At 45.8% G+C, this 20,723-nt stretch overlaps 1 protein-coding gene across 1 annotated transcript in view; it reads left to right on the forward strand.

Moving 5' to 3' along the window:
- The first annotated feature begins 7,998 nt into the window (after nucleotides 1-7,998).
- Nucleotides 7,999-20,723, forward strand: part of LOC147725428 (uncharacterized) — a 114,638-nt gene continuing 101,913 nt past the window's right edge. The window contains exon 1 of the mRNA XM_086964450.1: nucleotides 7,999-8,038. Within this exon, the coding sequence (XP_086820576.1) occupies nucleotides 7,999-8,038 (40 nt within the window). The remainder of the gene's footprint in view (nucleotides 8,039-20,723) is intronic.

Genomic DNA, 20,723 nt, shown 5'->3' on the forward strand with positions numbered 1-20,723 from the left:
ACCACTAACTCGTCCTTGCCTGTGCGCAACTCGCTGATGTATTCGTTTTCCGACTGCTCCCTAAACAGTCCTGCAAGGGTCTTACCAGCTTTGTCACCTTCACCATATTGACGAGCCCATGCCACCTTCCCCAGATAATGTGCCTCCCTTAGTGCAGCCTCCTCAAATTCTGCCATCTTTGACTTGAGCTGCGCAAGAAGTCAATTAGTTTCAAAGTATTCCTGCTCAAGTAACCATATCTCGCTTTCAAGTCGCCTCAAGTCCACTCAAAAAGTGCGAAGGTCGCCGGTCTGTTTCGTGATACATTTACCCCTAGTGACTGTTTTAAATGTCTCCCATAACGTGGATGGTGAGTCTACTGATCCCTTATTGAGCTCAACATTCTCCGTTATGGCGACTTCAATGTCCTCCCAGAAGTCCTGGTCTCGGAGGGCTCCAGCAGGGAGTCTCCAGCTAAAAGACCTGCTCGGCACATCTGCAATGCAAATTCCAGTAACACCGGGGAGTGATCTGAATGGGTGCGGGCAAGATGATTACAGTGTCTAACCCAGGTGTCCGCGTCATGGGAGATGAGCCAATAATCTATTCTGGACCATGTAGGGCCCACAGTAGAAACACAGGTTCCCTCACGACTATGCAAATGTAGCCGACGCCAGACATCAATCACGCCATAGTCCTCCATCAACACCTGTATTTGCGCCGCAGCCCACTGGTGGGACTGACGCAAACCCCCCAATCTGTCCATTTCAGGATTAAGTACCAAATTGAAATCCCCACCCCACAACACTGCATTCGGGCCCAGCGATTCTACCAGTCTCCACACTTCACTAAAGAACAGAGGTCGTCAATCATTAGACCCATATATCGAGATCAATCTAATGGGGCATCCACCTAGAACTCTGGACACCATCACATAGCGACCCATGGGATCCTGGATAACAGTCCGCGTGTGCCAAGGAAGATCCTTTCTAAGGATGATGGCTGTGCCTCTCGCATAACTAGAGACACCTGCAATACATTTTTTTCCCATCCAACCTGCTCGCAAGTGCAAATACGTATCCCGCGACAGGTGTACCTCCTGCAGAAAACATATGTCCGCCCCATGGCGATTCAGAAGCACTGCTATGAGACACACCTTTCTGCAGTTATTCAAGCCCTCACATTCCAGGTGATTGCTTTAAGAGTGCGTTTGGTATTAGAGTTTTCAGTCATTACCACAGCACCTCAAATCATAAGCAATGGGGTAGGGAGAAAAAAACCCCCATAGCTGTAGTGGCGAGGCCAGAGAGGGGAAAAAGAGAAGACAAGGGGAAGACAATCAAAGAACATTGCAATCAGTGCAACCGCCACCCACCCAACCCACACCCCCACCCCAGCCACCCAACAAGGCTGAGTAGCATCAGCCCACACCCAACCAGGCCAACAACATATTGCAACACGGGTCTCAGCCCAGAGAGATGGGTGGCCGGGCAGGAGCCCAAAGAAGGCTTGCAGTATCAAGCAGGCCGTAATCCAACGCAGTGCCCGCCTGGCTCAAATAACCAGTAAATGGAAGTGCCTAATGGGCATAAATCAGGTGACAAACCAATTAAACACGAGTGCCCATATGACCGCGTCTAGTAACGTGGGGCTGCCACACAATGATCCGTCACTCTCATTTAGTGTGTCTCCTGCCAGCTGGTCTTTGTCCATGGTGGCAGCCGGTTTACGGACACTTAAGATTGCGGGCAAACTTGGTAGCCAGCTCAGGGGTCCGTAAAATACGATGTCTTTCTGGAGTGGAAGACTGGCAATTTCGCTGAGTAAAGTAGAGAGAATTTAATGCCCTGCTGCTGCGACATCAACTTGACAGGCACAAATTCTCGACGGGCTGCCTGGACAGATAGTGTGAAGTCTGAAAAAAATGAGACAACATTGCCCTGATATCTGGTGTCTTGCAGGTCGCGAGCCTTGCTGAGCACAGTGTCCCAGACCCTATAGTTCAGCCGCCTCGTGATGATGGGGCAGGCACGGGTGCCCAAGGGGTGCCGTGGGCCCAGGGATCTGTGGGCATGCTCCACCACACACACGGACAACAGGACATCCCAAAACAGGGATCGGAGCATGTCCTCGACGCAATCCTCCACCTGCATCATCGCGGTGGTCTCTTGGACTCCCAAAATGCGCAGATTGTTGCCTGCGCACGTGGCCTCAAGGTCGTTGTTTTTAGAGTGGATGACCTCGAGTACCTTCTCCATGCTGTGAAGTTTTTTGCGCGTTGCGTCCCATCATCTTCCAGTGCGGAGGTCCGCTGTTCGACCTCTGTGATGCGCTTGTCGTGGTTTGCTACTTTTTCTTTTAGCCCTTCCAGACGGTCAGACATTGAGTCAATTTTTAAGTCTATTGCTGCCAGGGGTTGTTTCAGCTCGACAAACATGGCATGTATGCTTGGCTCCAAGTCCTGTGCAGCCGCCATTTTCTCTCTGTCAGGTTCCTCTACTGGGGGGGTGGTCCCTTTGTTTTCTTTTCGAAGTTCACACTCTTCATTGATGGATCCCCTCCAGAACAGTGTTAACCAGAGGTGGCCGTGCGGAGTCGCAGCCCCCCTCTGCATGGATTTCAAGTTGTCCTCCGATAGCCAGAGACCTCAGGGTTGTCACAGGGCTTGCCGGGGGGGGGGGGACAGTGGCTCCAGTCGCCCCAGTACTGGCAGGGCTGAATAACCAATTTGATGGGCTGTCTACAGGCCGGACATCCCAGTAAGATCCACCAAATCCATCCACACTCAGGGCCAAAGCAGGGGCCCGCCAGACCCCCCGGATCTGCCTCTCCAAGCCACTGGGTGACGCGTGTAAGGCAGGCCGTGAAATGCCCAAATCTGGTAGCTGCAGGGAGCTAGGTCCTAGCTACAGCATGCTTCAGAAAGGCTCCTTCACTAATGTGCAGATGCTCCTACACTGAAGAATCCACTAGGGGGCAAAGGCGCACACTCCCGCATTGTCCCACAGCATGCTGCAGTCGCAGATAGGGCAGACCCGTGTTTGCCCCACAAGTTCACAGGAGGGAATGGCCCATGTCTCAGACAGTCCGATCATGGAGGCTCCAGTCCCCCCAGCCTCTCCCCATCTGGTTTCAGCGCTGTCAGGGCCAGCGGGGGCTGCGACACCCCAGAGGTCCTTGTGCCCGCTCCCCAGTTTCTCCCCAGCTGGGGTCCTCCCAGTGCCGCACCAGGCAAAGGGCACCCAGGCTCAGGAGGGCCCAGTCAGGGGCAATCCCCGTGTGTTAAGGATCGCAATCTTGCGGCCAGGCCATCCGCCTCTTCGCAGCTCCCCACTCACGACTCTGGTGAGTACACCCCTCCGGGCGACCTCCCGGCCGATGCCCCCCTACCTGGCACCGCTGCAGTTCACTGTGCCGCTCGGGCCCTAGTGCCACTGTGGGGGGCATTGCAGGAAACCGAGGCAAGGCCCGAGAGTCAAGGTCGCGGTCCGCTCGCCCTCACGGAAATTTGAGGTATTCATGACTTGACCTGATAATCTTTCAGTCAGGTTATCTGTTAATTTATGACTTTAATGGTCAAGGCGGATAACCAACAGTGTGTAATCTGCATGCAAGATCCCCAGACAGCCATGAGAGCAAAGTAAAACACATAGGTGTTCGAGAAGAGCCCTGTGATTTCCAAGCAAAGCAACAATGTGACAGGCCATTAAGTTTCTACCACAGAGTTGACCAGGTTATCTTTTTCCAGAAGTGGAACCACCACTCCTGCTTTCCATTCAGAACAGAAAGTATAGGAAGTACGAGAGAGATTCACTGTTCAGAAAGGACCCAAGAGAGAATTGGAGCACAGGAAAGAGGAAAAGAGGAAAAGAAACAGGGCAGAAGTCAACTGGAGACCATGACTCAACGTTCCCAATATTTAAACAATTTCATCAGTTGAAGTATTGTTCTAGTCCAGTCAGGTACTATCAAGCTTAGGGTAATGACGTAGATCTACTGCGAGTCCTGGCTGTCTTGACTCTCTCTGGAGGTATTGAAAAATTTTATAGCACAGAAGGAAGTGGAAAATGGGAAAGCAAAAGAGTAAACACAGGAGGGCTTTCTGCTTCATGCTGTTTGGCAAAACCCAGGTTGTAACAGTGTGTGCTTAGAGAAAGGCTACGTTGCTTGCTCTTAAATGGTGTAGGGTGTAGGCTAAATAAAAGTGAGCAAGATGAATAGGTCAATAAACAGATAGACTTTACATGTATGATTTTCTATAGGACCTCAGACCCCGCAAATCCAGCTAGCCTTCTGACTTCCTAATGGTTTGTGTGATCTTGAGAGAAGGCCTTGAGCTGCATAACAGTGTTACCTCCCAGGACAACCAGGCAGTAATGACCAAAGATCACTAGTGGATGGTGTTGTCTCAAACATAATTTAACTCAAACATGGAAGGCCACAGAAGCTAGAGTCGAAAGAGTAAATGAGAAAAACAGAAAAGGGACAAAAACAACCAAGGTGAAGGACGCAGTAGCGAGGGGATGAACTGTAATAAGCAGAGAGCCAATGCAACTACAAGTCATTGCCTATCATATAGTCTTATATGTATGGCTATGTATAAGCTTCTGCCTAAATTGACACAGAGGTGTGGTACAGCCTGGAAGTTACTAGCCCCATGGTGTTTAGTGATCTAGGTTTCTAACTCTCCACTGCTCAGTATTCCAAATCTCCAATTTCTTACCTGTGTGAGTGTGATGATTCTAAAACTCATGCGAGGGGACACACCATAAGTACTTTAATGCTTTTCACTGCATTCTAAGATTGCACTCCTCACAGTATCCAATCTCCAACAAAAAAATCGCCCAGAAGACTTTACAGGATTATGGAGTTTATTAGTGGAATGTTTGTGGAATTGTATTGAACAGGGTGTATGCATAAATGGAACAGATTCCCAAGACCCTTAAGAAACCATACCGCTTCCAGGCCACTAAACACTGAAAAAGTATATGGGCCTTATTATGGGTTTAGTAGTGTGGAAGCAGCACTGCTCCGCTCCCGCACCGCCAAATTCGTGTACGAAACACTTGCCAGATCAGGAGTTTTTTTCCTGGTCTGGTGGCAATCCTTTGGCATTCCCATGGCGGGGCCTATGAAATAGACACCGCAGTAGGAACATCAAACGCTGTACCTGCATGGCATGGACTGCTCCAGGAAGGTATGAAGAACGTGGCATCCTGGATGAAGGACAGCTGCTTGAAGCTCATTTTAGAAAAGACCATGGTCCTCAGACCCTGCACCCCCGCCTGGGATAACACCTGGTGGTCTTCAGCCCTTGGAAATCCACCCACCCCTACAGGCCATGCACGAAACCTCTGCATCATCCTCGACTCCTCCCTCTCCGTGAACCGCCAGATCAACGCTGTTGCTTCCACTAGTTTCAACTGCCTGTGCGTCCTCCGTAAGACCTTTAAATGGATCCCCGGAATGCAGAAGGACCGTCACCCATGTGGTCATAACCAGCAGACTGGACTACGGCAACGCCCTATACGCTGGAATCAACAGAACTCCTCTCCAAAAGCCCCAAACCATGCAGAACGCCGCAGCCAGACTCATCATCGGGACACATTGTCACAAACACATGACCCATCATCTACGAGACCTCCACTGCCTCCCCGTCGAGATGAGGGTCACTTTAAACTCCTCAGCCACGCGTACAAATCCCTCAACAAATTCGAACCCAAATACCTCAATGAGAGAGCATCCTTCCACGTACCAAAGAGGAACCTCTGCTTCGCGACCTCGACCAGGCAGAGGTCCCCCGTATCCGCAGAAAGCGAACTGGCGGGAGAGCCTTCTCCTACACCGCAGCGAAGACCTGGAACACGCTCCTGGTGAACATCAGACAGCCCTGCGCAGGCTCAGGAAGGACCTCAAGACCTGGTCTTCGACTGACCCAACCCTGCCCCCCCTAGAGCCTTGAGATCCTCACGGGTGAGTAGCAAGCTTTATAAATTCCCTGATCGATTGATTGGTTGATGGGCAGGCCACCTGCAGGATAATTATCGGATTAGCTGCCCAGCCTGCAGAGCCTCACACGTGGCGGCCATCTTGCAGCTGGCTCGCTAGCACCCCCTAGTTCCCTAACCTTTGATTCCAGATCTTCTCTTTTGGCCTTTTGGGTTTTATTGTCGCAATCTGCTTTAGCAATCAAGGTCCCTCTCGAAACCAACTTTAGATCCTCCCAAACAGAGGCCAGAGCAGTGGAACCATTGTCGTTAAGTGCAATGTACTCTTTCAATGTACGCCGTAGGTCATCGACTACCTGTGGGATAGCAACAGGGAGTCCTTCAGGCACCAGTGTGGTGAGGAATGTGTTGAGGGAGGCAAGTGCAGAGTCAGCGTTATGTGCACATAATCAGAGAGAGACCAGGCTTCGATGGTCGAGGCCTGAGAGCACACCCACACTGCCTGGGTGACGAGAAAGTGGTCCAAACGAGCGTAAGACTTATGGGCTGCTGAGTAGTATGTTTAATCCCTGTCGTTGAGGTGTAGGTCGCACCAAACATCCCTGATCCCACATTTTGCTGGCCATTCCCTGCCTGACCCAGACAAGGCCCTGGCCCCCAGACCTCGATCACCTCTCACCACGACCACGGAGACTGTGTGTGGAGAATCTCGGACAAGGCCTCGGTCAAGAACTTCTCCTGGTGCTCATTTGGGGAATAGATTGAGACTATTGTGAGACTGGAGGTGTCAATTTGCAGTCTCAGAGGTAAGAGGCGCTGCTTGATCTCTGCTATAGAACATCCTTTGGAACTTCTAAAGCGTCTGGAGAATAGAATGGCCAACCCACCTTTTTTACTCTTCCACAGGGACCAGAACTGCAGGGTAAACACCCTTGATTGCATCCGGTAGGTATCCTTAGGGAGCAGGTGTGTTTCTTGAAGTAAACATATGTCCCCCTCTGAATGCTCTAGTCGGGAGAGCACTGCCTTTCGCTTTGCAGGGTTGTAAAGGCCGCAGACATGATAGCTAATTTTCTTAACCTCCATCAGGCTTGAGAAAACCATGGGCCTATTTATCCTATGCTATGGAGCCCGGGAAACAAGACAGACAATCGGAGGACCGCTTTTAAAAAGCTCACCAGAGAGGGAACCCACCCTACCCAACAATCATAGAAACATACCAAAACACAATAAAACATCAGCAAAGGGAAGCACACAGAGGCCATCTCGGGAGAGGACCAGAGAGAAATGGGGGCTGCCCAGAGAGTAAGGGACTGTATCAATCAGTGGTGAGAGATCTCCCTGCTCCCGTAGACCCATTCATGAGAAAACAAACCCACACATTTGTTACCCTCAGTCATAAGAGTCCAAGGAGTCTCCTTCTGAACCCGTGAGGGTCTGGAGAACTGCAGAGCACTCCTTGATCATCATGGCAGGGTCAGGGCAAATATGATATAATTTGAGGCTGGACCGTGGGCCGCGTCTGGGGGGCTTGGGTGTCTCTGACCCCGAGGCAGCAGACTGGGCATTCAAGTCGTCGGGATCCAATTTCAGCAGCTTAAAGGCCTCACTCAAGGAGCCCAGTTGCTGAAGTTTCCCCTCAAAGCAGAAGATGATGCAGAACGGGTTCCCCCAGGAGTATGATATACCCATCGATCGGAGGTGAGTAGTCATGGGGCGGAAGTCTCTTCTCTTTTGAACGGTGCTAGATGCCAAGTCTTGGAAGAGCTGCGGTGTGTGCTTCCAGAGGTGTAGGGGTTTACAGGAGCGGGCCACGCTGAGGCTCTCCTCTTTCACCTTAAAGTCATGCACACACCAGAATGTCTATAGGAGGGTGATTAGGTGGACGGGGAGTGGCCACACGATGACACTGATCTATCTTGACTGTGGAATCCACCGCTGCATTCAAAACTGCCCAGAAGAGCGCCTGGACATAGTCCTCACCGTCGGCTTCTGTGGGGACAGCACAAATTTGCACATTGTTCCACCGCGACCTGTTCTCCAAGTCTTCGGAGTGTGACTGGAGGTCCAGATGTTGATCTCGCAGCCTTATGATTTCTTGCTGGAGTGTGGTGAGTTCTTCGTCCCTAGCTGTCGACGACTTCTCCAGCGTGGCTACTCTCTCCCCCTACTGCATCCACATCACGTCTGACCTCCCGGAGGTCTATCTGCAGGTCCGTCTTGATGATGTCTTCCTGTTGGAAGGCAAATAGTGATTTCAGGATCTCTCTTGTGACCGCACCTTCTGAGCCATCCCCAGTCGTGACTGGTCCGTTGCCTTGGGAGTCCCTTGCTGACTTCATGAGAAGGTCTTGGACTGAAAGGTCTTTTTTATCTTTAGTCGTCGTTTTAATGAGGTCCCAGGGCCGTTTTGTCCTCAAAGGGAAAGTATGTTGGGGTGATGATGTGCACACTCACCTGCTGGCTTCGGATATGTAGGTTCCTTTTTTCTAGTTCCTGAGGGGTTATCGCTATCCGCCTGACTCTTTGCGACCACCAGAGTCGGGTGTGCTGGGCCCCGGTAACCCCGCCCGCCTCACGTCCACTGCGAACAGGGGCCTCGAGGGCATCGCCAGAGATAGCCCTCGCTCTGAAACAACTGGGGTTGCACTCCACGGGACATCACCGCTCACAATTGACCCAGCTCACCGCCGCTCAAGCATGCCTCAATGTTTCACACATATCGGGGGCCCTGCCAGGTGCTTACATCTCTGCGATCGCCCCTGCGCCTCGGGCCTATCTTGCCTGCGTGCCCGCCCTAGAGAGCTCAGCGATGGGGGATCAGTCCAGGCGTCACAGCTACCTATCACGCTGCTCTACAGCACCACCCGGATTTCTCTACTCTGGACCCCAAGGGGACAGCTAGAGCATTCACCAGTAAGGCATTGCTGGCACTCAGCAGGGGACATGGACGTGATGCTGGGGGCCACTCAATCCAAAATAAAACCAGAGACTCCCCTTGCCTGGGGCCTTGCTCCAGAATACAAAGCTCATTCTTGCTTTCATGAAATTTGGTTGTGAAGAACTAACAAGTGCTGCAGAGCTCCGGAAACTACTTGATCTGGCAAAGCTCTGGAAATGTAACTGATGTAGTTAAAATGTTGAAAATGAGCAGAGCAGTGTGGGGACGGCCAGTGAAGTCTCTGTAAGTAATTGTCTGAATAGTTTGTTCTTCATGCTGCAAAGAGGCTGGGAGAGGTTGGTTGCTCAGGAGATTGGCTGCTCGGTACAGAGCTCGGTGCAGTGGGCTCAAATCTTTAGGAGCACGGCTTTAAGAGCAGTCCTGAAATCACTGTGCTTATTGCGTGGGAATGTTGCTTTTGCAGCGTGGACCCGACTACTATTTTAATTAACGGACCTGCCCCTTTACATGCGCACAGGTCAAGTAAAACAGAGCTCTGCGCAAGGTCGGTTCACCAAACAGGGCACAGCGCAGCCAACTGTGATGAAGTCCTAGCAGCTGATCATAAGCTTTACAAGCAACAAGGCACAGTATCGGCATGGCAAATGAGGCAGTCTCTGCTGGGTTCTTCTGGGGTTCTCCTGATGGTCGGGCTAGTGCCCTACCAAGTCGTCACCAAAGAAATGTAGTAAGTTCACTATACACAGTATACTTATTGACCAAGTTCTTTTACTCCATTATGAGAAACCCCCTGTGTACATCCCAAGCCGGGCATTACCAACAACTGCCTTGGCACATTTCAAGCTACCCAGAACCCATGATGTCATAGAGACTCCACATGGCAAACATTTAATCGGGCCCGGGGCTGAGCTGCACAGAGCTCCACAGCTAATACGAGCCACACTCTATAACACAAGACAAAAGGAGGTGGGACATGTTTGGGGGGAGACGTTAAATACAACCTGCTATCGAGGAGCAGATTAGGCTACAGAAAGTTCAGTGACTGCCACTCAGCATATCTAGACCTCTCCATTCCAGGATATCCCAAATATTACTTTCTGAACCCCTCCTACTGGCCTCAGGACCTTCTTGATAGCACCTGCAGAAAAGGGTGGTGTGGTGTTGGCTGAAGTGTCCGTTCACTGTTAGTGTTCTTCTGGGTGGGTACTATGAGGAGTAGATGATACCAGTGCAAGGGGTGCAGCTGCAGACCCTGATGAAATGGGATCATGTAGAGTTCATGAGGAGCTGAGTGTGGGCCCCGGTTGTTGTTCAAGGCAGGAGGAATGCCAAGATGTACCTCCTTCTGGCTAGTGGTGTTCACATCCCCTGTTGCTTCTTCAGCCTTCTTCCAAAGTCCTTTGTTACAGATCTTGGCATCCACCTCCCCGCTGGGGATGTTAAGTGGTTATGCCCATCTCGCGGTTGAGAATCTTCGTCCTGCTGTGATGAACCTCGGATAGCCTGGCCCTCTGAAAGGGAATGTGCATATCAGCATAACTTCAGTTAAAAGGAATAATATATCCCTCAATAGAAAACCTGACATTGTGTAGTATTTAACAGTCTTATACGCATCCTATGCTTTGGTACAAATATTGGTGTCCCACTAAATAGGCAGAAATTACATTCAGAAGAAGGAAAAGAGCCATTCATATGAGGTGAAAGAGAGCTAAAAGTTTATTTTATTGTACAATTCTATGCTTAAAGTTAAAAAAAAGATATTTTGCTGCATCTTCCACACATTGACTATCTGAGATTAGAGTGTATTTGTGGAAGGCAACAAAGCATCTAAAGGGTTATGTTTTATTGTTGATTTTTGTGTAACTTCTTTGAAAACATGATAAATAATTGTGTGTAGTGGTAATGTAATGTGAAACAAATATATGGTGGTTAAGATGTCACATCATTTTGAATGCTAAATAATTTTTATAATGCTACGGTCAGGTGATTAGTCAATCCAAACTACAATTATACATTCATTTTAGTAATTGTAAATAGTCAGTCCTTTTATATAACACAAATAATACAGGCTATATTCAGCATCTAAGGGTAGCTCAGAATGAACACATGAAAGGAAGTTACGTAGAGAATTCAGGAGCCAAGTGGAGATAAGTACAGCGTTTATTTTGTGAAGTTCAAGGTAATAAATAAGAAGCCCACACACAGCCTGTCCTCATGCATTAGAGGCCCAATGGCATGTGGAGGTGCCAAGTATGTGGCTTGGAGGACAAGCACATAATGTCCTGGCCCTTTATTCAGTTATAAAGGTCCTCCCAGTGCAAGGGGCAGACCCTTTGTCTGCAGGTGTGGACACATACTGCACAGCAATTTGTAGCTATATTGCACCAGATTTGGGCCCATGGTGCGTGACTCAACTGGGTCTCTGGATTCCCATAAAGCAAGGGTACTTTGGACGATCCCCTCACAAATTCCTGAGAGTGAATGGGGGACTTTCTCATCAATTCCTTTAGCCATGTTGGGCCTTATGTTATGGCAAGGAGCAGCAGGATGGAGGAGGATGGTGATGGCGCGGGATTACCAGCTCAGTTAGTAGTACTCACCTGGGCCCATAGACATTCACACATTGAACTGGTAATCCTGCTTCTACTTACTGCCTATTAGAATTTTATTCACTTTAGTACTTATACCTGTACACCATGACTTACCAAACCCTTGTCACCTGTGCTCTAAGTCCTATGGATCTTAGGGAGTTAGCGTACTAGGCAGCAATTTTACAAATTTACCTTCACCTTTAGTGAAGACCTCTCCCTGAAAAGTCAGGTAGGGTCAGTTGTTTCCGCTTGCTTTTTTCAGCTGCGCAAGATTAGAAAGATTGCCCATTTCCTAACCCATTCGGCCCTGATACAGGTGACCATCGCCCTTGTGCTGTCTAGGCTGGACTACTCAAATAGTTTATATTTGGGCCTTCCAGCCGGGCAGCTCAAGAGGCTGCAGCTGGTTCAAAATCAGGCGGCCAGGCTGATCTGTGGGCTTCCTAAATGGCAGTCCATCAGGCCAGGCCTGGCAGACCTGCATTGGCTGCCGGTAGCCCAGAGGGCGGCTTTTAAAATCGGCTGCATTATCTTTAGGGCATTACAAAGCAAAGGCCCCAAATTTATCATCAACCTGCTTGCCAGATACACCCCCTCCCGCAGCCTCCGTTCTGGTCACAAAAACTTGCTCACGGTGCCGGTTGTTAGGAAGCAACGTCAGGGCGGCAGCTCCTTTCATTTTCTTGCTGCCTCCCTCTGGAACTCCTTGCCAGCTTCTTTAAGGTCACACGAGGATATTCTAGCCTTTAGACTAGCCTTTAAGACCTGGCTTTTTAGAGAAGCCTATCCTTAGACGTTCTAAGTTGTCCTCCTGTTGTTGTGTTATGCTCTGAAAACTTCCTACAGCGCCATGAAGCCTACGGGCGTACGTGCGCTTTATAAGCTAAATTTAACATAACATAACATAACCTTACTAGAAAATAACCACAGACTCGGGAGACGTTTTAAACACTTTATCTATACAAATTTTGATGAGTCAGAGGCCACAATAGTGTGACAAGAAATTTTACAAGTAAGAAAATAATTAATAAAACAAAAAAGATTGCAAGAATTTGAAGTAACACCTTTAGACATTGGTACCTGGGAAGGGTGAGAAAGGGAAATAGCACATGGACATACCGCATGGATTATATTTACCTAGAATGGTGTGAGGACCAACCCTGGCCACGGCTGGGGCAAAGAAAAGGGCTCCCGCCTAATCAGGTGCCAACAGGACAGGACAGGTGCAGATCAGGACAGGTAACCTTCACTAGTGCAACGCCGGCCTTGCATCCCTCTCTACGGCTACTTTCGGACCCCGACTCTTCTCCAGCAAACTCCCGATTCTTCTGTCAGAGTGCCTGGCCAGCACTCCACTCTCGATTCTCTTTCAGCACACGTTGGGTCAGTGACAGGTCTGTGATAAGTTGGACAATCTAACTAACTAAGCCTACCTTAGTTATACCATTTCAGAGTGTATACCACCCCCTAAATCTTGCAGATTCTATGTGTTCCCTTCATTTGATTGGTCAGAAAGACAGGGAGAGGTCATCACGCCATACCAGGATGAGTTCATGTTCATTCAATGTAATGGATCAATGTTTCCGCCCATAATTTACTTTCCCATGCACTTTTATTCCACCCACAATAATATTTCAATGTAATATACAAAGTTTAATAAAGTTGCAAATTGTCTTCCTTTCCCAGGTTATGGGTAAGGGTTCCCAGGTCCGTCGCAGAAAAGACAGTCACTGGCAGCAGTTCAATGCTGCTGCTCGAGGTCTCTCAAAGTTCTTTGCAAATGCGCAGAGTGGATTCAATATGGCGGTTCATGTCACCCTTCAGGCCCAAATACGAGCTATTTAAGAAATCAAAGAGAGACACATTATAATATCAAAATAAATGAATGCACTGTATACCACTTATATCTACTCTAACCCCATTACTTAATTTTAACTATAGCATTAATAGTTAAGCAGAACACACAAGTTTTAGTTCGAGCAGGAGTATGTGCATTAGTATGCAAAGCATGAAGCGACCATCTTGGCACTAATGCGCAGCTGCGAGAGATTACCACCAAAAGCGAAAGATGCGTCATACCACGTAGATGTGGCAGACGCATTCGCAGAAAGGCTCCCGTGTTTTAGACTGCCATTTTAAGACACTCAAGTTACTGTTAATGAAAGCACATAGGCAAGCTTCCCCTTCTTACTACAAATGTTGTGCAATGCAAGTATTAGTAAGACAAAACATGTTGATTAATTAGTTACAGGTTATTTCAAGAGGGCTGAGTTTAAGCAAGTTTCTGTACGCTTGAAACCTTGCTCCATCAATGGTGTTGTGGTGATTAGAGGGTGGCTCAGAATGACCACAAAATGGCAGAATTACACTTCCTGCAAGCCATTTTCTGTTTGATGCAGTAGACTGAGGACTCCACACAGACAAGGTATGTGACTAGAATTTTGTAGTATGTGACTAGTACTACTAAACAAATTACAAAATGCAATTTGTGAAGAGGACCATCATTTTTTTCAACTTCACCATTTTTGGAATAAATAGATAACCCAACTTTTTGGATGGAACGTTTAAATTATGCCTAAGTAGTCTGCATTTATTATATTTTTAAAGAATTGAAAAACTAGGGAAAAGGCTGAACAATAATTCCTATGACAAGAAAAAAAAGAATATTAAGACTTGCAATCATGAAATCAAAATATAAAATAAATGAAGACAGTACATATTTCTTAAGCTACAGAAAGTGTTCTTAAATGTATATTTATGTAATATCTTTGCTGTCAATGAGTACAGAAGATATATGTTCTCTGGGAAAACAAATGCAAGAAGAAGAATTAAAAGTAGTTGCGGGTTGTTAATGGGCCCACAGAACAATTGCATCATACAAGTTCAAAGGCATCCATGTCATGTATACTAAGCAATGCTATTTAATAATATTATGTAGATCAGAAGATTAAAACAATCCGCATATATATTTTTTAATTGTACCACACCTTCACCCAAATGAAAAGTCTGACTGTGTTAATTATAGTCCAGTTTTCCTGCTCACATGAAGGTTAATGCAAAAACATATTCTAGAGTACTGCAAATATGATTCCAAAACACATCCACAATCATATAAAGGGCATGAGGAAAATAATATCTGGTAACAAATAATATGAGCCATATGCATTAACAGACAAAATAAAATAACAATATGAGTTAGCAAGACTTCTCTTATGCAAGGTCCTAATTATGGCTTGGTTGAAAAACTACTTATTCGATGCATTTTTGCCTGGAAGTAGGGTACTGATTATCATTAATGGTGAATATATATGTTGGGAAGAATTATATTCTAACTCAATACATCTCTCTCATCTAGTGGTAAAACCATTTGAAGTGTAAAGTGCCTGTATCAACACAGAGCAAAGAGGAAAATCACAAAAAGTGCTTGATTATCTATGCAGATGATATTATGATCTACTTCCCACTGTGTGAAATCTGTCAACTTTGTGAATGATTTTAATGATCACTCAGAATGCACATCGGACAAAGATAACTGTTAGACCTGTCAGCCTTACTCCCCCCAAACATTGTGCCTTCACACCTCCTATTTTTGCTGATCTTGTTGGTCTTAGGACTCTGTGCACTTTGCCACTGCTAACCAATGCTAAAGTGCTTGTGTGCTTTCCTTTAAACATGGTAGAATTGGTTTATACCCAATGGGTACATTTATTTTACAATTAAGTCCCAAATAAAGTGGTACTGCAGCACCCATAGTGCCACCCACTGAAGTGCGCTAGACACATGCAATTGTGCCACTCAAGACCTGGACCCATGGTGTGGCCTCATTCGAGCTCCCTTAAAGTTGCTGGGCTTCCAGGAATAGGCCAGTTTTTACCAAGATCTTGCCGCCCAGACTGCCCAACAATTCCGGTGAACCTGACTCTTCGCGCGACTGCTAACAATGTCGGCAGTGGGAAAGCGACACTTTGTGCTACTGCATCAATAGTTCACATGGAATACCAACGCGAAGCTCCAGCCACAACATGAAGCTCCAGCCAGGCCTGTGACACCCAAACTGCTCTTTGTGCTTCTTCGATGGCCATCCACAACATCTCCCTGTTCCTCGTGGCCCCTTCCACTTCGAATAGAACTCTGTGTGCTGGACTGTGAAGGTAACTCTTTCAGTAGAGCTCATCTGGTACCTGTTTACATCCGGCACTCCATCGTGGTCGGCCTGAACTTGTGACTTTCACCCAGTTTCGCGCGAGCAGATAGCTGTGAGTGGCGCTTTGGTCTTTTTGGCACTATTTTCACTTAAATCATTAAAACTGCATAGCTACAGTTCTACTGATTGGATTCTTGTAGTCTTGGTCTTACATTTTTTAATACACTTGACTCCATTTTTCTAAATTGGTGTGAGATTTTTCTTGTGCTGTCTTTTACTGTATTACTGTTTTGTAAGTACTGCATGGATGCGTTGAACATTGCCTCTAAGTTAAGATTGACTGCTTTTGAGCCAAGCTACTAGAAGGTTAGCATAGGTTAATTTGGGGTTTGCTTGTGACCTCACCTTGACAAAAATTGTGGTTGCTACTTGAGTGGGGTTCTATCCTGCTGAGCAAGTAACACAATTTCTTACAATACGTATTTTGATTCTGTAAAACTGTCAAGATTTCAGTCACTTTAACAATTAAGGGTGCTAGGACTTACCAGAACCATCCTTATCACAGCATCACTTCCCACATAATTCACCCAATTTAGACATGGAATGGAAGGGTAACACAGGAACACTGGGAAATTGCATCTGGAAACAACTTGACTGCTAACTGTTGCAGGTGTGGGAACATGATATCTTGGGATTTTACTGCTGGGTCTGTAATGGGAGAGCATATTTAACCACAATGTACTCATGTCTCCTTGCCTGGAAAAGCTTTGTAGTTGAACTGGCTATCACTTCCCGTACAGTTTGCCCATCTGACCATTTGTCTCACAACCTTACTTGTTTTTTTCCCTTGCCATTCATTCATTTTCAGGTAAGACTGTGCAAATGTGCATTCTAGGCTTTGTCGTTGATTATCTACCATCTGACTGCTGCTGCTCACAGAGCTCCCTGCTCTTTGGCGTCCTATGAATCAGTGCTGGTACCCAGGTTGCCATTTAGTCTCACCACCGGCTCTCCCTTCCTTGAACAGATAAGAACTTCAACCTGATAGTGAGTTATATAGAAGATAAGGAAGATACTACAGGTGGAAAGAGTATCTTACCAGGAGGTTAAAGTGGCATTGACCATCAAGTTTAATCCAATATACCGAACGTTGACTATGAAAAGTACAGCTTCAATCAGGAAAGACAAAGAGATGGTGAAACGATAGATGGATTTGTTGAAAGACTTGAAATGCTCACCAAACATTTTAACTTCAATGAATTCAATGGTGAAGAAACCATTTGTCTCAGAGTCATAGAAGGTTGCCTGTCTGATTTATTCAGACACGAATGCTGAGAGAAATGCTCAGTATGGAACGTTTGCTCATGGCGGCCAGTGCTGAAGAGTGTCCGAGCTCCAGGACTGTATGAATGCTGTGGGGATCTGGATAGCTCAAAATTGCCTAAAGCTCAACTCTGGTAAAATGGAGGTGGTGTTGTTCGGCAACAAACCCACCTTCTGGACCCTTGACTGTTGACCGGATGCACTGGGTCCTCTTCCCACTCTTAGCAGAAAGGTGGAGAATCTGGGAGTGTGGATTGATAATAAACTTAGCTTTAGGGATCAAGTGAACACAGTGGCGTCATCACATTGTATATCCTAAGATCCTGTAGGAAAATAATGCCACTGCTGCCCAAAGACAATCAACAGTCATCACCGCCTTAACAATGTCCAGACTGGAATATTGTAACAGTCTATATCTTAATATTAAGGAATGGCTTATGAACAAGTTGCAGATCCTGCAGAACTCTGCTGCCAGCTTTCTCACTGATACACCTAAATTCGCCTAATCTCGCCTGAGATCAAAAACTTTATTTGCTCCCAGTCAAGAAGTGCACTGAGTATAAAGCCTTATGTTTGGTTTTTAAAGCTCTTCATGGGGCTGGGCCAGACTACTTAAAACAGCAATTTTATTGGTATGTACCAAAAAGATCACTGCGGTCATCAGATGCAAAACGGGTGGTGGTGCCCTTTGCGAAAAAATGCCAATTGGGGTGGCCGAAGCTTTATAGCCACTGTAGCCAAGGCATGGAATGGTCTCCCACTACACCTCAGATGCATGACCAATATACTGGCCTTCAGGAAGGCAATAAAAATTGCCTTTTTATTAATTAAGTCTCAATTATACTCTTACCACTTTAGTGCTCCTGCAGGACTTCACACAGTGCCAGGACACCTTCAGGTAACAGTTAGCGCTCTATAAATATCACAAATAAATAAATAAAAAACAAGCTGCTGACACGTAGGCTGTAGAAGCCCAGAGTGAATTGGTGTTGACTAAGAAAAACAAGAAAAAACACAAGTTAGAAGGCTGCGAAGTGATGTCGCTGAAGAAAAAGAAGCTGTGTTTTTGATGTGGATTTACCTTTCCACATGAAGGTAAATTTCCCACCATTGGGCGGATATGTAAAGGATACGGGAAAAAAAACTATTTTGTAACAGTTTGCAAAGTGATAGAAAAAATGACTGTGTCACATTGTGAAGACAAATGGCTGACAGTGGATCCTGTCATGAAGACAAAATGGCTGCTAGAAAATTCCAGAAGCATTGCATCCATTCCCACCGAAGTAAACAGCATCAGCAGTTGAGGCAAGTAGAAACTGAAAGAGGCTGGTTGCCATCTAATTTTTTGTTGAGACGTTCTTCAATGTCACTATCAAGCGACAGTGAAGAAGATGGGTGTGTGATTTCAATGCTGACTACCGAAATACGTGTGTATGTAGATTTGGTTTCTTGCAAGGAAGAGTACCAGTCACAAAAGGATCGACAAGTAAACTCACAAAATGTATTTGGACATTGTCCCAAAATAAAATTTAAGGTTAATGGCTGCTATATACGATTTATCATAAGACAGTGGTGCATCGATAAATATCATGCCAGCCAAAAAGTACCATAAACTGTCTCCAGTGCACCATCTCACACCATCCAAAAAGTATTCACATTGGCAGCCTCGATGCCATTACAGCATCAAGGTTCATTTATGGCAACTATGAAACAGAAAAAGATGAAGATACAAGCCCCAATCCATGTCTTTTACTTCACTTCATCAAGCACATGTTTGCTCAGCTTAAGCACTGCTGCTGAAATGGGACTAATTTCTGTAAATTGCAATATCAATGCTCATCACGACGAGATAGTGAATCAGTTTCCGTCATTGTTTTATGGATTAGGAAAACTTAAGACTATGAAAGTGCAGCTCCACATTAATGAAGACATTTGTCCTGTTGCTCTATAACATTGTTGAATTGCATTTCATCTACAAAAGGCTGCTGAAAAAGCCATTGAGCCTAAAACATGATATCATTGAGCGGTCTTTTGATCCAACGCCATGTGTGTCGTCGATGGTGGTGGTACCTTAAAAGGACAGCGGAGGGTCTGCACAAATTTGTTTTAACAGGGGTTGATATGTGTCAAGCAAACAAGGCAATCAAAAGAAAATGGCACCCAGGTCCGCACATTGCAAATATGATTACTTAGTTGAATGGTGCCAAAGTCTTTTCACGCCTTGATCTGAACAAAGGATATCAATAGCTGGAATTGGAAGAAAATTGCAGGTACATTACTACCTTTTCAACTCATGTCTATCTCCTAGTCTGGATGCCCTGCTCTCTGTCAGGCTAAGGCTAATTAGAAGTGTACACTCGTCCTTAAAAACCAGACGAAGGGCAGTTGATGTTAATATGTAGGAAGGGGATGCCGCATTAGGTGGTGCTACCAGGGCTATTCCCTTGACAAGTAAGTGAGGCTTATGTGGTCATGTGAGGACTCTCTGTTTAATCAAATAATTATAATTCCTGATCTTTAATTTAAATCTGGTAACAAAGCCCTGGTTTACTTTTACCTTTATTTTGCTTCATAATTTTCAGTGAATACTTGCGAGATCGCCTTCCCCAACCCACAACCTATAGGGCATTTCTCAGCCTTTGCTCACTCTGAACGGAAACATTTTAAAACTGCACAGCAATGTAGTTGCTCAATTGTAATACTGCACATAACTAATTTTAATGTGGTCTAATGTCCTAGTAGACAGCTAAAAAAGATAGCAACAAATTATGCACTCCTGGATACCCTCATGGGTAATTAGCCTTGCTATGCAAATTCAGATTGATTTGATTTGATGAATGCCACCCTTACTGCAATAGTTGAGCAACTTTTTTGTTATATTTTGTGAAGTGATGCTAACACATCCTCCAGTATGTGACACTATCACTACAATGAAGATGGTTACGCATAGATGACCAAAATTAAGCCACTGTACCTAACTTTTCACTGTGAAGTAGCTCATATGTTACTATGAAGGATTTATCAATGCAAGTTTCCATACATTCATATGCAACATAACAAAAAGGAGCCAGTATGATAGTATCACCTTGCGCCTATCATTGACATGACATGATTAGTTTTACAGTAATACCTCATGCAGTCCTATGCCTTGACGTAGAATCTGCAAATACTCAGGTAAATAACACAGATTGTAGTCTCTCCACTATGTGATTGCTTGATATGCTACATACTCATAAGATAAGGTTTAATCACTAATGACGACCCTCACTTATAATTGGCACCTATTGAGAGTGAGTACACAAAAGGTGGACTGTTCATTGGGCAAACACTAAGATGACTACCTGTGAAATATTGTTCATATTATGTTTCTTGCATTTGATCTCCTTGTTTCCCCAGGGTATAGGCAACAAATGTCAGTAAAGAAGATCCATAAGTGAATGTACTTTCCAGCGAAGAAGAGATCTGATCTTATAAATTCCTGACAAAAGGCAACTGGACCCAAGAGGGCACCAATAGCTGAAATGACGTGTAGACCGTCATCATAGTATGTGAAGGATTAGTAGTGGATCCTAATAACATCTCAGTTTTTAAAAAAAAATTTTTAGTTCAAAATATTTCATTGAAATTTTATCATCAGAAACATAATAAACAATAAACAAGACATACAGAAAAAATGTAACATTGCAAAGGTCTTGTAAAATACCAATATGTAAGATACAATAATTGATAAATCATAACAAAACAAATTGAAAAAGGGAAAGGAAGGAGAGGAAAACTATAATAGCAATATATAGCAATATAATAGCTCAATAAATAGAGCTACTATACAATGTCAA

Source organism: Lissotriton vulgaris, chromosome 3_2 (assembly GCF_964263255.1).
Source record: "Lissotriton vulgaris chromosome 3_2, aLisVul1.2, whole genome shotgun sequence".
Classification (NCBI taxonomy): Eukaryota; Metazoa; Chordata; class Amphibia; order Caudata; family Salamandridae; genus Lissotriton; species Lissotriton vulgaris.